The sequence below is a fragment of the Penicillium alfredii genome (genome assembly GCF_028826965.1).
Source record: "Penicillium alfredii strain IBT 34128 chromosome Unknown utg000004l_segment0_segment0, whole genome shotgun sequence".
Taxonomy (NCBI): domain Eukaryota; kingdom Fungi; phylum Ascomycota; class Eurotiomycetes; order Eurotiales; family Aspergillaceae; genus Penicillium; species Penicillium alfredii.
Window position 1 is genome coordinate 1541593 of NW_026622701.1, and position 18826 is coordinate 1560418.

At 48.0% G+C, this 18826-nt stretch overlaps 8 protein-coding genes across 8 annotated transcripts; 3 read left to right on the forward strand and 5 right to left on the reverse strand.

The window, feature by feature from the left end:
* Positions 1–1310: 1310 nt before the first annotated feature.
* On the forward strand, positions 1311–1926 carry NUU61_002236 (uncharacterized protein; the record flags this gene model as incomplete). The annotated part of the gene is given in 3 exon segments (XM_056652818.1): positions 1311–1418; positions 1441–1707; positions 1723–1926. Coding segments are annotated over 3 exon segments (579 nt in total), but the record flags the coding sequence as incomplete, so codon positions are not given.
* A 1385-nt stretch (positions 1927–3311) lies between these two features.
* On the reverse strand, positions 3312–4936 carry NUU61_002237 (uncharacterized protein; the record flags this gene model as incomplete). The annotated part of the gene is made up of 2 exons (XM_056652819.1): positions 3312–4403; positions 4457–4936. The coding sequence occupies 2 exons, from the start codon at positions 4934–4936 to the stop codon at positions 3312–3314; spliced, it is 1572 nt and encodes a 523-aa protein (XP_056513886.1).
* Positions 4937–6507: 1571 nt separating this feature from the next.
* NUU61_002238 (uncharacterized protein) lies at positions 6508–7017 on the forward strand (the record flags this gene model as incomplete). The annotated part of the gene is made up of 1 exon (XM_056652820.1): positions 6508–7017. One exon carries the CDS (start codon positions 6508–6510, stop codon positions 7015–7017), a length of 510 nt encoding a protein of 169 aa, XP_056513887.1.
* A 145-nt stretch (positions 7018–7162) lies between these two features.
* On the reverse strand, positions 7163–7724 carry NUU61_002239 (uncharacterized protein; the record flags this gene model as incomplete). Its single annotated transcript, XM_056652821.1, has 3 exons — positions 7163–7386; positions 7504–7564; positions 7614–7724. The coding sequence occupies 3 exons, from the start codon at positions 7722–7724 to the stop codon at positions 7163–7165; spliced, it is 396 nt and encodes a 131-aa protein (XP_056513888.1).
* A 1070-nt stretch (positions 7725–8794) lies between these two features.
* sho1 (osmosensor SHO1) lies at positions 8795–9781 on the reverse strand (the record flags this gene model as incomplete). The annotated part of the gene is made up of 3 exons (XM_056652822.1): positions 8795–9430; positions 9488–9646; positions 9713–9781. The coding sequence occupies 3 exons, from the start codon at positions 9779–9781 to the stop codon at positions 8795–8797; spliced, it is 864 nt and encodes a 287-aa protein (XP_056513889.1).
* Positions 9782–11469: 1688 nt separating this feature from the next.
* Positions 11470–12293, reverse strand: NUU61_002241 (putative nuclear distribution protein RO10; the record flags this gene model as incomplete). The annotated part of the gene is made up of 2 exons (XM_056652823.1): positions 11470–11876; positions 12062–12293. The coding sequence occupies 2 exons, from the start codon at positions 12291–12293 to the stop codon at positions 11470–11472; spliced, it is 639 nt and encodes a 212-aa protein (XP_056513890.1).
* A 297-nt stretch (positions 12294–12590) lies between these two features.
* Positions 12591–15313, reverse strand: NUU61_002242 (ubiquitin-associated-like domain-containing protein; the record flags this gene model as incomplete). Its single annotated transcript, XM_056652824.1, has 6 exons — positions 12591–12941; positions 12992–13452; positions 13510–14742; positions 14810–14956; positions 15008–15041; positions 15101–15313. The coding sequence occupies 6 exons, from the start codon at positions 15311–15313 to the stop codon at positions 12591–12593; spliced, it is 2439 nt and encodes an 812-aa protein (XP_056513891.1).
* A 531-nt stretch (positions 15314–15844) lies between these two features.
* On the forward strand, positions 15845–17094 carry NUU61_002243 (uncharacterized protein; the record flags this gene model as incomplete). The annotated part of the gene is made up of 2 exons (XM_056652825.1): positions 15845–16159; positions 16279–17094. 2 exons carry the CDS (start codon positions 15845–15847, stop codon positions 17092–17094), a joined length of 1131 nt encoding a protein of 376 aa, XP_056513892.1.
* Positions 17095–18826: the final 1732 nt, after the last annotated feature.

The window sequence follows — 18826 nt, forward strand, 5'->3', positions numbered from 1 at the left end:
TTACATGGCGACTCGCCCACGACTCACTAGCCTGATCTGGCCCACGCCGCGGGTGATTCGCCATGCGCCTATATAGCCGTGCCTACATAGGATGCCCGTCTATTTAGCAGTGCCTACGTAGGATGGTTCCCCTTATGCTAAAGGGGAATGCTTACCCTGTGAGGAAAAGTTCCCCGAGGACATATTTCAACCTGCTCACTGAAGCAAAGGGTGGCCTGGGCTTGGCTTTTTACTAAAGCGTTCGGAGGACCTGAGATGTGCAGTCACGACCCTGTTTAACCGTTTAGACCTCGGCTTAGTGCGAACCCTTTTTAGGGACTCATTTCTTTTCCTTACCCTTCCTTGTTTAACAGCCTCGTTTTCGCTGTTCAACTGCTGAATCAAAATTGCGATCAGACGGGTCCTCGTCTTCGGTGCGGCAGGGCGTCGAAATGGCCGCGGCAATAACCTTGCTACCCTGAAAACCATGTTACAGAATTAAAAACACTAAGGGCGCGGCAAATTACAGTATTTATCTGAGATTCCTCGGGAGTGGGCACATACCCTTACCGCCATTTTCCCCAAGCGTTATATAAATCACTTCTATCTCGAAAGAACTGTCACAAAACAAATAGTGCTCTTCTGCTAGCTTCCTTCACAAACTCGAAATGTCTTGTGAGACTGCTACTCTTTAGCATTTGCAAACGATGCCAAGCCTCTGCTAATGCTATTCTAGGCAGTGGCGAAGCTTTTACAGGTTACCGATGGTCCTATTTCTCTTCCCTCACTGATGAAACGCTGCGGCTAAGAGCCCAACAATCCCTCGATTCCATAGATTGGACCTCGCTCATTGAATATGCAGCCGCAGTGCGAAGCGGAAGGGAATGCAGGTTATTACCTGATATTGGCCTTGGCTTCAATCACATAGTGCGCATCATTGAATTTAATGACAATGTGAGATGGATAGCACGGCTCCGAATGCAGCCTGTACCACAGGACAAAGACACGGTGGACACAGCAAGAAGCATCATGAAGTGTGAGCACAACACGATCCAACTCGTCTAGACGGAGAGCAGGATCCCGGTCCCACAAATCCATGCTGTTGAACTCAACCCCAACTGCAAGGTGATGGCACAGTTTATGCTGATGGACTGCCTGAGAGGTAATGTGGGAATGGATCTCAGTATAAAAATGCCGCTCAACCACAAAAATTACGTCTTTTCTAGAATAGCGCAAATTCAGGTATTCTACAATAGCTGGCTAGTTTTATGATGAGGAAGATTTTACTAATGTTATTTTCCACATCCTAGGTCGAGCTGTCGAGAATATAGCTACCAAAAATCGGGACTATTCTTCGCAAGAACGATGACGGCTCGTACGAACAAGGTCCTATTCCGGGTCTAGGCGGTCCATTCGAAACGGCTACCGAATTCTTCAAGGTATAGGCCGCTAACGCTAAAGTTCGGTCTATCAGAAGACCGCCTGAAAGAAGCAGCCGGTTCGCTGGCGGATGAATTATTGTTATCCACCTCTTTTTTTAAATCGCTGGTCGGTAGTTCAGCTGGAAGGCTCTCCGATGACAATTACCAATTGCTTGGTGTCATCGACTGGGAAACAGCATTTGCTGAGCCCTGGGAGATATCGGGCGAGTTTCCATTGACCCTGTCTGTGGTTCCGCCTGATATGGATGCGCCATGGGACTACGATGAAAGGGGCTTCCCGAAAGACGTGTAAGACAAACAGAAATTCGTGGACAGGGAAGACTATATTGCTATGGTTATTGAGAAGGAAAAAGAAATTGGCTTGACTGAGGGATATCGTCTATCAATGGCGTTACAGGACTCCAGCCGACAATATCTGGCTACGGCGATGAGGCTGTATCAGAGAGGAAAGCCTGGATGGTACTCAAAGGTCATGGAAAGAATCTCTAAGATAGATACATGCTAGGGGCAGTTCCAGATGTATCTAACCTCAAGCCGTGGAAAGTTCGGGGAAAAAGTTCATTTTATTGTCAGATTGACAGACGTGTCAGAAATAGGCCTGGCCTGTTTGCGCGGAATCTTACAACTACATATCCGTGCCTACTGAGCGCACCATACGAGCATCTATTTTTATGCCATTATTTATTACCGCTGCCAAGCGCTGGGGTCACGATATGACTAACCGTAAACAGTATAGTGCTATATTTACATGCAGAGATATGGCTCGAAATGCCGCAAAAGGTCTTTCTGACAAGGGTTTTGTTTCATACGATGATGATCCGGCTCATTCGTGTTTCCATAGAACTGGAAGCATCCTTAAGGCTGACGTTCCGATATGATTTTGGTGGTTAAAAAGTTGAATGTTGAAAGACTCTGAATTTTGAGAGGGGAATATTAACGGGTTGGGATTCTGGGAATATAAAAAACCGTAGAAATTTCTGGTCTTTTTTATTCCAGACCTGTTAATATTCCCCCTCACAAATATTAGAGTCTTTCTAATTTTCCCGCTCTAATATTCTTCCAGCAAGGCCAGGGTCAACCGTAAACACCGTCGAGAGTCTTCATGTGAATGTACCATATTACTGTATCTTTCTGTATCCGTGCATAGGCACCTGCAGTACATCCGAACACATGCAGAATTTCACACTCCTATCACGACAAGACGCAGCAATCAGGTTCTAGTATCCTGCGGAGTGACTGTGCCTCTCGAGTTAGCCGCATGTTCGCAGGGTACGTCACTACACAATAAGCGCTTAGCATGTTGAAGGTACTTTCCTAGTATTTGAACCTAAAGGCCCGCCGGTTGTTTTTCGCTTTCTATAGGCCGAAAGTTTAGAGAACTCATATTTGTCCTCTATTCGTTTTTGCCTCGTTAGATCTTCTCGTATTACATGTGAGTGCCTTTCCTATTGACAATAGAGCAATGAATAACATTCTTGCCAGCTTACCAACCGGATATTCCCCTAAGACGGTCCGACGACAAGGCTTTTGCATCAGCTTACAAGGTAGCCATCTCGGACCCAAACCAACGCAGTGGAGTTTACGGTCACTGACAATTTTCGCTGGTGCACAAGGCGCTTAGTACTCAAGCGAAATGGAGGACCGACGCTCAGATTCAAGTTACGATGGTAAAATCGAAGAAGCAAATGTGGCTATGAAGATGGACGCCAAAACACTCAATCAGCTCTCTTCTTCAGGGAAAGCGGCACAGCAGAACAGAGGGAAAAAGTCTATTCTGAATCTTCAGAATGCAGTAGAGGACTTCAAAAATAAAGACCAAAGTGGTGGTGAGGGAAGCAAGCGCGAAGGACAAGGGCAGAGTCAGCGAAGATGATCGGATTTTTGTATGCTCTAGTCATGAGAACTTCCGGATTCAAATGCTTCACGCAAAGAGGCGTCGTATTGCTCCTTGTCCCTCACTTTGTGTTCAATAAACTCAAAGGCATTGAACGTCCAGTAGGGCATGGTGATTTTCCAAAAAGCTGGATCGTCGTGAGCCTTAGAAAACCTCGGTTGAATGAAGTCATAAAAGATCTTGAACAGTGCCGTGGGGCTACTGAGCGCAAGAGAACACCAAAAGGTTCCTCTCTCCCATCCATGCTGCAAAATAGGATAGAGACGGAATGGTAGCTTGATTTTCATCTCCTCCTTAGCGAAGGCCTCCATGAACTCTTTGTGAAGAATTTCGTAGTCATCTATACTGATCAAATCAATAGCCTGGTTCGTCAACCAGTACGGAGGATGAATCATTTCCACTGGATGAGAGCATACCCACTCGAGATCGATAAGGCATTGGATGTTCCAATCGTTGTCAACAAAGATATTGGTTTGGTTAAGATCGGTGAGGTTAAGAAAGAATGGGCCTCGAAGGAGATCACGACGGAAAAAACAAGACCAGACACTTCTCATAACCATCAATGCGGATATCTGATAGAAACCATCTGCAACATTGTTGACTGCATTAGGCTGGTGGCGAAGCCGACTTTCATGGAATGCAAGGATGTCATTGACATAAGAGTCGACAGTGGAATGAGTTGAATTTTGCGGCATATCGACTGGAATGTGTTCATTTTCCAGTTGTTGGATTTCAAGGGTAAGAGGCCGGTTACTCAAACTCAAGTACCCGTTTTCATCCAGAATGAAGGACCCGATCTTTGGTAATGGAGTACGTGCCAAAGTCAACATAATGCGGGAGAGGCCATGGAAAAGGTTCTTGCGCAATTTGAAATTGTGGCGCCCTTCCTCCCATGTTTCAGAAAGCATTTTACCTCTCGATTGATCGATATATTCAATCAAAAGATAGGGTGTGCCCAGCACAACTTGATCTTTGGTTCGATGTTGAACGTAGGGGGATGGAGTCGGATAGTTTAACCAATTTAACAGTCGGCGGCGCAGGCGCTGAATAATGCGGGTTATAAAAGGCAGGTTATCGAGAACGGTGAACTAGGATTGTAAGCAATAATTCTTATTGGAAGACACGCAAATGGAGGACATACAGTTTGGCCAGTGGACATCCCAAACCCATAAAGCTGTGGAATAGGGACAGTTGGACAGTTCTCTTGGAGCCATGCGTAAGTCCCAACTTCACAACGGACCTTCTCATCCGCATTGCCTGGGTACAAGTTCTCTCCAATTCGGTAAGGCAATGGAAATCGGATCATCAATCGTTTCCCGGGATCTTGTCCTTGGCCATCGACATCAACTCGGATGCAAACATTGAAGCTGCCATGTATCCAGTCCTCCACATCAACAATATGACATGTGTCCGCGGAAGCGAGGCCGAGATGGTGGGCCACGATTGTTTGGATCAGTTTGCGACTTCGGTACAGATGGGTAAAGTATCGGATCTTCTGATCCCTATATCCCAGTTCATGGAGAATATTAGAGTCTTGTTCCTTTGCGGCGGCATATGTGATCTCCCCGCGAAGCAAGCGACGACGTTTCAGCATGGCAAGCGAATCATGATCTTGAGACATTCTTCGAAACCGGCGCCTTTGTTGAAGGGTGAGGGAGATGGGACTAGACTAAATCAGCCAATAAAAAGTGGATACAAATCAATCTTCGGTAGGACGTGGACGTGGATCTTGTTCATCCGAGAAGAATAGGAGGCGACAAAATGCCAGGTCGGGTAAACAATTTCCCTGTTCGAGGCGCTATCAAGGGCTGACACGGGCTGGACCGGAGCATGAATTAATCCGAAACCAGCTTCTTAGAAAGTCAACATTAGTCAAGGCATATCCCATGGGTAGCCAGGCTGGCCGTTTCTTTCAGAGGCAAAACAGGAAAGATAAAAGAGGAAAGGATATCGAGTTCGAGAGAAAACCAAAAAGCGGGAATGGCGTAGCCTCTCGGCAATGGACCCTCGCTTAGCCAAGTATAGAAAAGACGCTTGTGCCCGCTTGGGGCACTTGTATTAGCCCCCTCCAACCTTGAAAATGAGAGGAGATGGCAACGGTAAAACAAAACTGTGGTGCAAGTATCCATGGATACCTGGGGCCGCCAATGCCTGGCTAGTTAGGGCTCGCGACAATCGGATTTGTCTATACAAAAACGGACCAGATCTACAAATTTAGTCGAGTCTACCACGAAATGGTATAGCAGAGAGAAAGTTCCTCAAGTCAAACTTGTTTGTCTCTGTGGAAAAGCCCCAGAATATCGTAAATTTCGAGTTTTGGGTTTGTCAAATAATAGGGATCTGGTCCATACATACTTCTCATAGGTACGGCGGACTTCAATTGCCGGCCTGCATGCAAGGCTGCAGGATTCTTTTACACTTTAGCTTAATTATATCATTGCCTCTCGCTGAATTGTCTTATTGGCAGAAAAGACCTAGGCTCTTAAAATAAATGTGGAGGCGTTTCTTCTCAACTTAGGGGCCGGGCGGCCAGCACCGCGCCACAATGTGGGGATGACCCATACGGCTAGTTAGATATATAGGTATATCGGTTTGTAAATCTGCAGTGTTCCGCGGTATTAGTGTGACTTAACGATAGAGACCGAAGTTGAGGGAGAAAACTGCAGGTAGAAGTCATCTATACTGTATGTCTTTAGCAGTAAGCGAAGGGGTTCCCATGCCTTCTTCTCTTTTATGGATGCAGATTACTATTGATAGATACTAAACTTGTCTGTTTCTTCTTAGAGTTTTCAGTGGAGTTGTCGACGTATTCATCGAGGAGCCGAAACTGGGGATACTCCACCATGAGGACAATATTATGGAGGTGAATGGGGTAGGGTTGCATTTTCTTTTCTAAATCTATCCTGGTGACTTATTTTTACCTTGGCATGATGGCATGCGCCATTTGCCGGTCTGCCAATCCCCACAAAATGATGTACATGGGAAACCAGGGACGAGGGTATAAAGGCTCCCAGAAAGCCCGGGTCCTTCTGTTTCTTGATTCATTCAAAGCAATTCCTATATACCTCTCAATCTAACACAACTCAGGACAACCTAGAACAATCGTGGGTATCCTTGAACACTTGGTGGCCATCTGCTGTTATTCTGAGTACATATCATGAATGCTAACAATTACCTTCTCTTAATAGAACCATGAAGTTCCTCTCAACCCTCTACAGCACCTTCCTTATCAGCGCTCTGGCAGTATCCTGCTTGGCAGACCGTACCTCTGAACGCCTCCGAAACCCATGGACGCGCTGCGGACTTGGAGAGATGCATTGCAACACGGGGACGGGCAGTCCCACATGGAAACAGATCGATGACATCTCCTCACATTGGAGAAAAGGTGCCGTCGAGGTAGCAAAGCAGGTTGGCGCCGATAGCAACCCTAGCGATCAGACGGAGCGTGAATGTGGCTCGCCTTATGGGTCCGGTTGCGCAACGAACGAAAACCCCGACAAGAATAGCGATGCGCGGATGGCGAGCTGTCGCAAACCCGATGGGATCTTGGGAACCGATAACTGTGTGCCTGATGTCTGCGTGTCGATCTATCTGGATGCGATTCTGGATCAGTGTCGGGATGAGAATGGCGAGGATGGTTTGGTTAGTGGGAAGGTTCATATTCCTGACTATAAAGCGTCCATCGAGGTGTTTACTGTTTAAGAAGAGAGTGGAGGATCTTGTTATGTGTGATGATCAATATATTTATGTTGTTATCGAGAATGCTTCCTCCCCGCGCAAAGCCGGGTGTTAAAGATTCAGCTGATTGGCATTGTCCTTCTGAAGATGACATAGTGTAATGCCGTGCTCATTCGCTATATGTGTTTATGGCCTCATCTAGACTTGTGTCCAAGTCTTGCTTCAGCTTCTCAGCATCCTCTTTGAATGTTGGCATACTATCTATGGCGCTGCACAAGGTGGTGTCGAGATGTGCTTCTAGAGTATGAAGACTTGTCGTAATGGGCTGAGCAAAAGAGGTTTTGCTCAAGAGCTCATGCTTGGCTTTCAAGGATGCCAGAAGCTTTTGCTGAGCTGTCACGAGCTATTGAACACCTTAAAATTTGTTTTCTTTTTTTTTTCTCTCTCTCTTGGAAATACGGAGAGAACTTGCTTCTTGGAATAACTTGTAAGTCTCCTGCTCGCTCTTACCAAAGGTAACCCTCTTCTCGATGATTTCCTCAGTCATCGACTTCATGTTGTTGATAACTTGCTAGAAGGACAGTTAGGTTGAAGATATGCATCTGTCTTGTTGAACATACGGGTGTCGTTTGTTGGAAGTTCGAGGTCGAGATTGTTTCGGCGATGTCATCGCTGTCGGAGGATACACCTGCCAAAGTATCAAGCGTGTTTTGTTCTTCGGCCGGGCTCATTTTGGATGCATGAGAGACAGAGAGAGCGAGAGAGAAACCGAATTTGTCTACCGGTAAATGAAAGAATTGGCAGAAATCTCTCGAGCTATCAACCCTAATGGTAAAGCTGATCCCCTCGATGTTAGCCCCATTCTCATGAGTGTTCTCATCTGCCCCTCTATTATCCCCCACTCCTGAGGCCCAATTTTCTCTTTTATCTGTTTTGTGTATCCGATAGGGGCGAATGATGAGCTTGACTTAACCATCGGACTTCTATTCATATCTTAGTAGGGGAAGAACTCTAATAAGACTTGCATGGGAGGTTTCTATATCCTATAAACAAAGTAATCTGACTTGATTTGCCAAATAATCCTTTTCATAGAATAAAATATAGTCTTCCAATTGCATAATTAGCAACTAACCAGGTCTAAGTGGTGGGGAAGATGAAAGACCCGAGGTTGCGAATAGGGCGAGCCAAGGTCGAACCGGTGGACTTACCAGGCACTCCAAAGAAATGTTCTAGAGCAAAGTGGACTATATACGAACTTCCAAGGTTATAACCCTAGCTAGATAAACAGAAAAATATGGAACTACGTGGGATAAATTCAAAAAAAAAATTGGTGCTAGATGCTGATACGCACATCGACTTTTGATCTTGCAGAGAAAATAAAACGCACAAGGTGGCAGTCCACAGGTCTGTACTCGACCTCGGATTCCAAACCAAGGGTTTTCCCAAGCATGAAAGAGCACCGGCAACCACACACAATACAAGAAATGAAATAAATGGACACGCGGGCCAACCACCCGCCAAACAGATTAACCTCACACAAGATAACCAAACCAGAAATAAATACGTGCCAAGAAGAGAAGAAAAGGAGAGGAAAGAATTGCGTACAGAAATCCAAGGGACAAGAAAGAAAAGGTGGCCATCAAGACATCACGTTAAGTAGAGGGGAAATACACACACACACACATCGAGATAAGGATCCGAAGGGTATCAAAGGGAGAACAATGTTTTGCGACAGAAATGGCAGGAAAGAAGAAAAGAAAACCGAAACAGAGAAACCAGACATCACACGTACGAACAGAGATCACAGGAGGATCAGGTAGTTCGAGGGCGCAATGCCGGTATCTCCGCTCGCCTTTCGGGCCTGCCACCATCGGCCGCTCACGTCGGATACCTCGAGAATCTCGTGCTTGGCGAAGCTGATCTCGTTGGCGTCTTCCGGGTTGGCATCGTACGAGTAGATGGCCTTGGCGCGGTACGGGTATTCGGTCGGCTGCGGCACTTCGCTGGCCTCCTGCGTAGCGTTGTTGGGGCCTGGGCTGGTAGGCATGGCACCGAAGCGAGGCAGCGACGAGTTACGCTCCGCGCCTGGTGCACCACCGGGGTATCCAGACAGGGGGGACGAGGTCTCGAAGCCGCTGAGTTGGGCCGACGTGTACATCTGGGGCGTCTGGCTGGTCACCATAGTTTCCGGGCGCGTCGAGATCGGGCGGCTGCCGCGGTAGGAGCCAGCCTGTTCCTTGTTGAGGGCAAAGGAATCGATGAAACCGCGTTGCGTGGCCTGGGGCGAGGAGCCGAAGTAGAAGATCCAAATGACCTCCACCATTGACAGAAGAATGAAACCAGCCCCGGCAGCTTGGAAGGATCCCTTGGACTTGTAGACGACGTTGTTGGCGCTCAATGAAGTCAGGACGAGAGCGCAACCCAGATATCCAACAAGCTAGAGTCATCACATCAGCATTTTCACACGGGGACATCCTCATCGATAAATCCATACCGCGACGTTGTAAACATGGCCCGTGTCTGTACCAAACACTATCGTCACACCGATAATAAGACAGAACATGTAGCAGATCGCCCACCACGAGAAGTTGGGGTAGAAATCCGTTTGGACTTCGCCAATGACGGACGAGATGAACGCGATCAGCCATGCCAGCTAGAAAGTAAAGGTCGGGTCAGCAACGAAATGCCCCCCAGCCATTGGGGGGTAGCCAGCACGTACAATAGAGATGGAGACGGTCGCCAGAGCGAACGGATCGCCTAGGATGTTGCTCGGACGAAATCTGCCCATGGTGTGTCGATTCACGCGGTGCGGATGACGAAAACTGCAAAAAAAGAGGGAAAAGGGAGGTCGAAGAGGGGCTTGGTCGGCCTTGCTGCTAGATGCCCCCACACAAGAACGAATGGAGTTGAGAGATCGGGGGTGATATATATGTCGCGTCGGTGCTTCAACTCAGGTGTCTCACGCAGAGCCGACGGTGACAGGGGGGTTGAATGAGAGACTAAATGCGATTGTTAGGACGGAAATGGACGGGGAGTCAAGAGGCTTCGGTCGCGTGGGGTCCAACAGGGCGAAAGTCGCGCTGGGTCTGGGGGCCCTTGTAGACAATATAGGAAACATAGGAAATATAGGAAAGGCAGGACCAGAGAAAGGAGCCAGCAATAAAAAACGTACCTTGAGACAAAAAGGCGCCAAAGGGCAGAGAGACAGAGGTTGGGCAAGGAAAGAAGCCCCTTACAGAGAACAGCACCAGGCCGGAGAAAGGAAAGCAACGTAAGCAGAGAAAAAGAACGAGTGGATGGGGCTAAGACGAAAGGATGAAAGAGCGAAAAAAAAAGAAAAGAAAAAACGAGCGAAAAGCAGGGGAAATGGGAGAAAGTGCTACGTGGGCCCCGGCCCCAAGCCAACTCCGCCCCTGGTCAAGTTTCAGATGTGATTGTTTTATTCACTATGGATAGTATATGATAGTATATAATATAATCTATGGAATCAGTATGCTCTCTAAGATCACTTATATGATATATATCTATATCTATATCTAAACATATTCTCTTATTATATTGTTCGATTCTACCAACATCCAGGGGAGATCTATAAATATCGCAGCTAGCGCAGGCCCCGCCCGGCCTGTGCTTATCACCGACTCATGGGCACCATGGATAGTGATTCTTCGAGAGTCTACTTCTAAATAGAATAAGAATATAAGAATATAAGAATATATCTAAAAAAAATATATTCCCTGCAGACTTAATTCACTCTATTAACGTATATCCTCAAGTCCAGCAATTCAGCAATAGAAATTTCAACCACGCCACAGCCCCACCGGGGCTCGATCGGATCGTCCAGTCTCGACTCCTAGGACTCTTGGATTTTCCTGTTTTTTGTTATATGTTATTTTACGTGGTGAACAGTAGTTCTGCTGTTGTTCGATCTAGACAGCATGATTCGAGATTTACCCTATTCGGCCTCATATATACACTCTCGGCATTAGGCATTAAGTACCGGCCCACGTGCGACACTGCCGAGATTATGGGAGTGTCTGATGTGCTCTTCATAATATATATATCATGTATAAAACATATAATAATACGACTCATGCACACCGAAAACCATGCCCCAACTTTCCCTTATAGGTCTATAGCTCGGATGGTTCGGGTACCTGACGCCAGTTTGCGTTCGGCCCCTAAATCCATGGTTCTGACCAGCATTCCAGTGACTGCAGATGAGGTCAGATATCAACTACCCTCGAATATATACCAGAGGCATCGATGGTATAACTCGAAGTATGCAAGGAACATAGATCACATCGAACCCTTAAGATCTAAATTCGAGACTGCAATTGGTATCAAGTGACAACGCCAATCCAAACACCCAACCACAAAAGGATATCATACCAACCCAGAAAACACAAGGACATAAACCAAGTACACACACAACAGAGATGGAGAGAGAAAGAGAGTCAGAGAGAAAGAAAGAATTTAAATCTCCTTCTCCCGCCTCTCCCGAATAACCTCCGTCCTCCGCACCTCCCTCTCGACATCCTCCAACCTCCCCTCCCACTCAGCCCAACACTCGCCACTGCCCACCAGCCCAACCTCATACCAGCGCTGCAGAACGCGGGCCGACCGCACACGCAGCTCCGAGATCGCGGCCGCCTGCTCCGACTGAGTCTGCGCCAGCCGGTCAAACCGCGGCTGCAGCTCGACGAGGGCGGCGGATTTGTGGGCCTCGGGGATGGGGAGGTCTTTGAGGGAGGTCAGGCGCGAGGCGGTTTCGGGGAACGCGGTTGTGTAGGAGAGCACGATGGAGGCGAGGGCGCGCGGGGTGAGGCCTTCGGGGATGGTGTGTGGGTTTGGGGGTTGGAAGAGGTCTGGAAAGCGGTCGTCTAAACGGAAAATTCATGGGATATTGCATTAGCGAATGAATTGAAAACCATGTGGTCTTGGTTTTTAATCTTCCAGTATCGTAGGGAGATATCCCAGTGATTGTCGAAAGCAACACAGAGCATCGGACCAGGGGTTGTGTGTGTGTGCAATTCCTCCATCAGATAGTTTCCGGATTCCAACTTACGGAGCTGAAGCACATCCCGCACCGCCGGAACACTTCGACTAAGCCGTTCGAGCTCCTTTTCGAGCCGGAAGAGTCGCCGCGACACGGTCTCGTCGTGGGAGGCGGGCTTCTCCGGCGTCGTTGGGACTCCCGTCCAGTCGGTGGCGCCGGAGAGGAGGTAGGTGAGGCGGCGCAGACGCGCCTCGAGGAGCTCGATGGTGGCGCCGGCAACGGCGTCGCTTTCGAGAGCCATTGTATGCCAGAATCAGTCTCAGAAGGGGTGGCGTTGGGGTTGCGTTGGAGAAACAGGTGGACGCGCTGGTTGCAAACACGGAAAATGTGGGGACGGGGCTTCTTATCGCGAGGTCTACGACCGTTGCTTGATGTCAACAGTTTCTTCATAATATTAAAGGTAAATTCAAGTAGTCTACGATGCTATGAGGTAAATATCATCAAGTATTTTTTTATTATTGGGGCACATTCCGCTTTGGCTGAATTCTCGCTCTACGAAAAGTGTGTTCGTCACTCGTGCACGTCTTCACCAGGAAGCTCAGTGCGTCTTTGCGTTCTCCACGTGGTCTGCCATTTCCTCGTCGTCATCGGTCTTCCAGTCTGACTGGATACCCGAAGCGCTTGAGGTCGGTGCATGGGCAGCAGCACCTGCTCCCAGTAAGCTCGACCCGGCCCTCTCCGTCATCTCTTGGCCGGGGCCTTGCTCATGCTCGAACCCGGGAACTTCATAGTCGAAAACATTCACCTGCTGGCCTGTGTGGGCTATTGGTTGCTGCTTGCCAGACACTTGCTTTTGAGGCTGCTGGCTATCCTGGTGCTTGTCTCCTGGGCTGGCTGCGTTCTGCTCGAATTCAGCTGTGAAGGCATCATTATCCTTTTTCACAAATCCCTATCAAATAGTTAGCACATAGCCGGACACTGGGTCTCTACCTATCATACCTGAAGCTGTGACGGTGCAGGCTCTGTGTGAGCGCCTATGGCCTTCTCACTCGCATAGACCAGCAACACAGATCTCCACTCTTCGCGCGCCGCGCGGAGCACTTCGATCTCTCTGACTTTGCGGGCACTATAACCAACGACATCGCCGTCTTGCGTGGCAGCACCATCGCCCTGGGCCTTCAGTTTTTCAGCTTGTCGAGTCTTGCCATCCTCTGCCGAAAAGCTGATCCGCCACCACTGATAGTCGCTGTCGCTGGTCTTCGCGCCATCGACATCCATTGCATCACTCGACGTGCTGATATGATTGCGCTTCAAGATGTAGGTTACGTGCGGTTCAGTGCAGACTCCTCTCAACGTGTACTTGTGGAGAGGAGGCTCCGTGGGGGATTCGGAGGGCTCGGTGAGAGTCTTGGAATAACTGCGTAAAGTTTCCATGGCCTTTTGCTTTCCGAGCTCCAGCTCTGATTGCAGATCGTTAGCGAATAAAACTCACAACACTACAGTAGAGTCTCTTCTACCTTGTAGTTTGGCCTCAACTTTGGAGGAGACGGCTTTGAGTTCATTTGCCAGCCGCTCTGCTTCTGCACTCGCGGCCTCGGGGCTGACTGTATCAATTCCATTGGCAATGTTCTTCGACAAAGCCAGGGGCACTGCAACAGCAGCTTTCTCGAAGAGCGCCTTGATGGTCAAGCTGCCCACGGGCCTCCGTGGAGTGGTATAGCGCTCGATGAGCCGCTCCAGGCCTAAGACATCTTCCCATACCTCGAGTTTCTTGGTGCGTAATTCGCGCGTCCGGTCACGACAGCTGCTCAGATATCGATCCGGATAGAACACAGCGGGGACCTTGACGTCCACGGATTTTGCTTGTTCAGGGGCATCGAGCTTGATGACGAGAACCTCGGACAAGTGCTCTAGCCACACATCGTCGAGTTCTTCGCCAAATCTGTCGGGCCACAGTGCTGTGTCCAGAACATCGTAGAGGGTTTGCCCATGACGCGGCTCCACGCAAGGCTCGAGGGTAAAGAGTTCCCGGGAGAGAGGCTCATCATACTCGTCCGAGAGCGGTTTCTTGTAAGCATGTGACAAGAATGTCGTTGCCAATGGATTCTCAGGCTCGGCCCGGATAGCTGCGCCATGCCACGTTTCCAAAAACCTGGCGACAATTTCTTCCGAATCCGAGGCGGTGGAAGATACGCTTTTGAGGTTTGACAGTGCATCACCACTGCCAAAGGCGCGGTCCGTAAGATCCAAGAACGCCATTAACCGCTGTGTTTCATGGATGATGTCGTCCCAGTCACTATCGCCGTCCTTGGTTTCGTGGACCGTCACGATCTTGGGCAGGTTGATCGACTGCCCGTTCCACCACTGGGGATCATGCCCATAGTCAAAAAGGACCTTGTTTCGTAGTAGCAGAGCCTCTCGAGCCAAAGGGATCTCGTGAAGAATCGTCAGAAATCCACCCAGGTAGAGGTTGTTGTGGGTCGGGCGAATGAATGCAGACTCGCCATCCACTCGCTTGCGATCCTCGGGGTCTGGACTAATGATGACTTCCTGGGATGTAGTGTTGAACAACGTCATCGCCCAATCCCCTTCATCGTAGTGGTCCCTAGTTGCTTTCCCAAAGTGTGGCTGGCTGCTCGTCATCACACCGGTCTCCTGCTGTCCCAGGCCCTGATTCAGTGACATAGCAACTGCCTGCTGAATTTCTTGCTCTTCGCGATCTGCCAAGCTCAGTCCTTGCCCAGAACTTGCTATACATCAAGGTAACCGCAAATCAGCATTGTCCCCACCATGGCTGCTCTTGTCGGAGCTCCTCACCCGTGGTTCCTTGTGTGGCAGTCGCAGTAGAGCTATGGGGCCCTATGGGTTGGGGTGTATCATGGATATTGGCTCGAGATGGGGGACGAGAGGGTGGCGCAGTCGCTGGAACTCGAGGTGCAATCTCTTGTTGACCGAAATCAAATGCTGGAGCGGGGATATGTTAGCCACCAAAAGCGAGCTGAGAGGCCGACATACAAGGTGCACCAGTTTCACCATATTGTTCCGTTGGCTATTGAGGAAGTCATTAGGAAGTGGATCAGAAGTGTACCGCGCGTGAGTGGTTGTCACCTTTGTCTGAGGTCCCGTTGGATCTTCGAAGTAGGCATTGATGGCTTTTTGAGAGTCGAGGTTGTTGGCCTGGTGGTACAGATATATTAGTTGCGTTGTTCCTTTTACATGAGAAACACCACCGACCTTGAGAAAGCTGATGGCTTGCTCACGCGTCGTGCTAGTGAAGTTGACGAAGTTCGCGATAGCTTCCTCGGGGGGTTCGGAGGCCATGGTGTTGCTCTAGGGGCTTCCGGGCAGGGTCAGAACAAAAGTAAATGAGACATGGACTGTCCTGCTGTTCGCTAGATAACATGAAGTGTCCAACTCCGTGCGGGGGGACAAGGAGAGACGTTGATTGTTCGCATCCGAAGCTTCCCCACCACATGACGCCAAGATCTAATCTGCATCTCATCAACTGGACAATGCCTTGTCAACTTCAAGATTCATAATGACTAAATCTCATTTTTGCTGTCAAGTACAAAGACTTTTTTTGAATCATATCTGACATCAAGGACTCGAAAAACAGCCTTAGCTATATCAACCTACTCAGGTACCCGCCATGGAAGGTTTTCCGCATCGAATATCAACCTAACAGAGCGTACTCAATTTTCAAGTCTGACGAAGTGAGATATAGAACTTGATGCATGGTATTTTGTTGACAGAACGAAGCGATTGAAGAGACTGCAATATGTCCAAAACAAACTTGAGATATCTGATGGAACCTCTGAGAAGCCAATTGGCCCTGTTCCAGCGAAGGATCATATGAGAACGCAGTTGCTCGAACTGGCAGAGCGACAGGTCAATACTTTGTGGTCCAGGGTGGACGAAGTGTACACCTTTGCAGATCTGCCAGGATCTATGAAAGACTGGTTGGAAAGCGGACAAGCCAATTTCTCGGGTGACCCAGTTACGACTGAGGATGATCTAGCACATGCATACCAGGAGGCATTTCATCCTGATGAGGTCCGCGACGATTTGCAAGATGGCTTCAAGCGCATGGTTTTCAGCCTCTTCTGCAGACATAGATCATCTACCCAAAGATCTATGGTTTTCCACACTATTGCCGAATTTGTGGAGGTTCGTGCCAATTCGGTGGTCCCTCTCAAGTGCTCTGGTTCTTTGAGAGTGCTTCGATCGGATAATGTTGCACGCTTCTGCCGAGCTAGCCCTGAAATCTACGTCGCCCGTGAATTCAGATCTTGTCGGCGATATGCAATTCCCTGGACGACGCTATTCCTTGGGTTCGACCAGACAAGAAGATACTCTCCCGCATCTCAAGTGGACACCCATCTCCTTCACCCCAGCCCGAGACCAAGGAGCCATCAGTGGATACAGGCCTGGCAGACAAGATTCAACGCGTCATGAAAGTCATTCCTGTGGTTTCTACACCAGAGCACCTTGAACTGCCACCAAATCCACTTCCATTGAAGCCTGCAACGCCTTCTTCTTTATCAATGACCTCTGAGGCCAAGCTACCGTATATCATGGTTCCTCTCGAAAGCTCTATAGTGGAACGCAAATGTGTAGCCTGCGCCAGACCATCGAATTCAGATGAAGAGCCTCGTTTCTGGTCACAGGATACGCGACTCTACATCGCCCGACAATCAGTTTGTGATTCAGACGAGTGCAATGGGCGAAAGCGTTGGATGATTCCGGCGTCTACGGAGTTTGGGTACGTCAGAGGAAGTCTGGAGTATTTATCTGCAAAACCCAGAAAGGATGGGCGTTTACGCGCGGGTATTAAAGACTACCTCTTCGAATTCGACGAAGCTCCTGAAGAGCTTCAAAGACCAGTCAGTACGAAATGCAAAGCTTGCGGCACAGAGGGCAAAACCGAGGTCCGTCCCCAATGGACGAAAGACACTCCACCCATTTATCACGCTATGGAACGTGCTTGCCGCTCAGAATTTTGCCATCCAAACAAAAGAAGACTGTTCATCCCGGTCGATCCCATCCCTTACATTACCACCAAGGCTCTGTGGGTAAGACAGAAAACCGACGATAAGTCTTGAACAATCAGGCTATCGCGGTGGCCCAACCAAGAGATCTCATTCTTGCAATGGTCTTACTCTTGGAAAATTGGATTTGTTTGATCTTTGTCTTGGAGTTATTGATTTTATTGGCCATTACACATAAGAATACACGCTTTCGTCTACAGTAGTTTTTATATTCTGTATATAGTACAATTCCGCAAGATGACCGCTGGAACATGGGTCTCCCCGGCTGCCAAGGAGAGAGGAGATCTCGGTGAGAAGGTTACTGTGAGGGGGAATACATTATTAGGTCTATAAAAAAATGGTAAAAGGTCATGCCCGGGATCGAACCGGGATTACCAGAATAAACAAGTTTCTGCTCAGAGTCTGGGGTGCTAACCATTACACTACACAACCTAAGTTGTGGAAGCGTATTTTTGGTAAGGATCCTCGCATGTTAGATTTTTGCCTAATATGTACCTAGCTTAGTGACGTGAGGTAAGAATTTGCTAGAGTTGTTATTCAGAAGAAGAAGAAGAAGAAAAAAGTGGGCTACGGACTAGCCTTAATGACTTGTACTCTTTCCGCTGAACTTTTTCTTCCTTGCTTATGCCTAGCTTAAACCTGTGGCTTATTAGACCTTCTATTGTCTTTATATCCAGAACCCAGATCCTTCTATATTTAGGGTCCAATTTTGTGTCGTATGCCTCTATTACCAGTAGACTGCCTAGGCCACTTTTGCAAGGGCTTGCCGAGTGGGCCGAATCACAGGGTATAATATCACAAGCTCACCCGAGTATAAAAAAAAGACCCTATCATTCCTAGCAAAGGAATGATTGGATTTTATTTTCATAGTAAAACTAGGTCTACGGTACCTATTAGAGATTCATCTTATATTATAATAACCAAGACTAGTTATATAAAGGTGGGTAAATAAATACTGTGAAGATACATATAGTATAGTCTTAACGTAATCCACAAGCGAGTCGGCCACCCCACCAAGTATATAGAATTCAAATTGATTTATATTCGCCACAACGCCTTTATATATACAAAAAAAAAAACCCAATTTCATCGTTTTGGGTACTGTAATCTTCGATGACCTAATTCGCGGTAGTTGCTACAGCGAGGTGGCGCTCTGGTAGAGAGCTGCGAAGCTTGTTGATAGTCTGCCGGGGTAGTTAATTGAGCTTCAAGAGGCTTGGTTCGTCATTGATATTAGCTTATGAGCCTCTTAGACCGATAGGCCTTGATCTCGAGGTATCTGCCTATTAGATCTAGCTCGTTTTTGCTTCTGCTTCTTATTAGCTACGCGTAAAACCTTATTTTTATACGCGAGGATTGTAGCGTTATATATCGCTAGTTGACAGCCTTTGATAAGTTAATCTAGCGCCACGTTAGTTGGACTTGGTGGGGTATGAGAGCGATAATTTAGTAGAGCTTTGGTTGATAAAGCCTATCGATATAGCTAACTTGGATTCTGAGGCGTTTTTAGCGAGAATTGACTATTTTAACTACCCTAGCTGTTTTCGGGGGGTATAGGTGTTTTTAGCTGAATATCAAGCTTTTCGATAACCCGATCTAGATTATAAGGGACTAATTGGAAGGTATGTATCACAAATATCCCAACTACGCGATCGTTGCAGTGTTTTTCCACAGGTGGTATCTACAATATAGTAAAAACCCACTCCCAATGTTTGTTGCGTATATAATTTACAAAGTCCATAAGAATAACTCCCCCCTGTTAGATCAATTTGTTTGAACCTGGGAG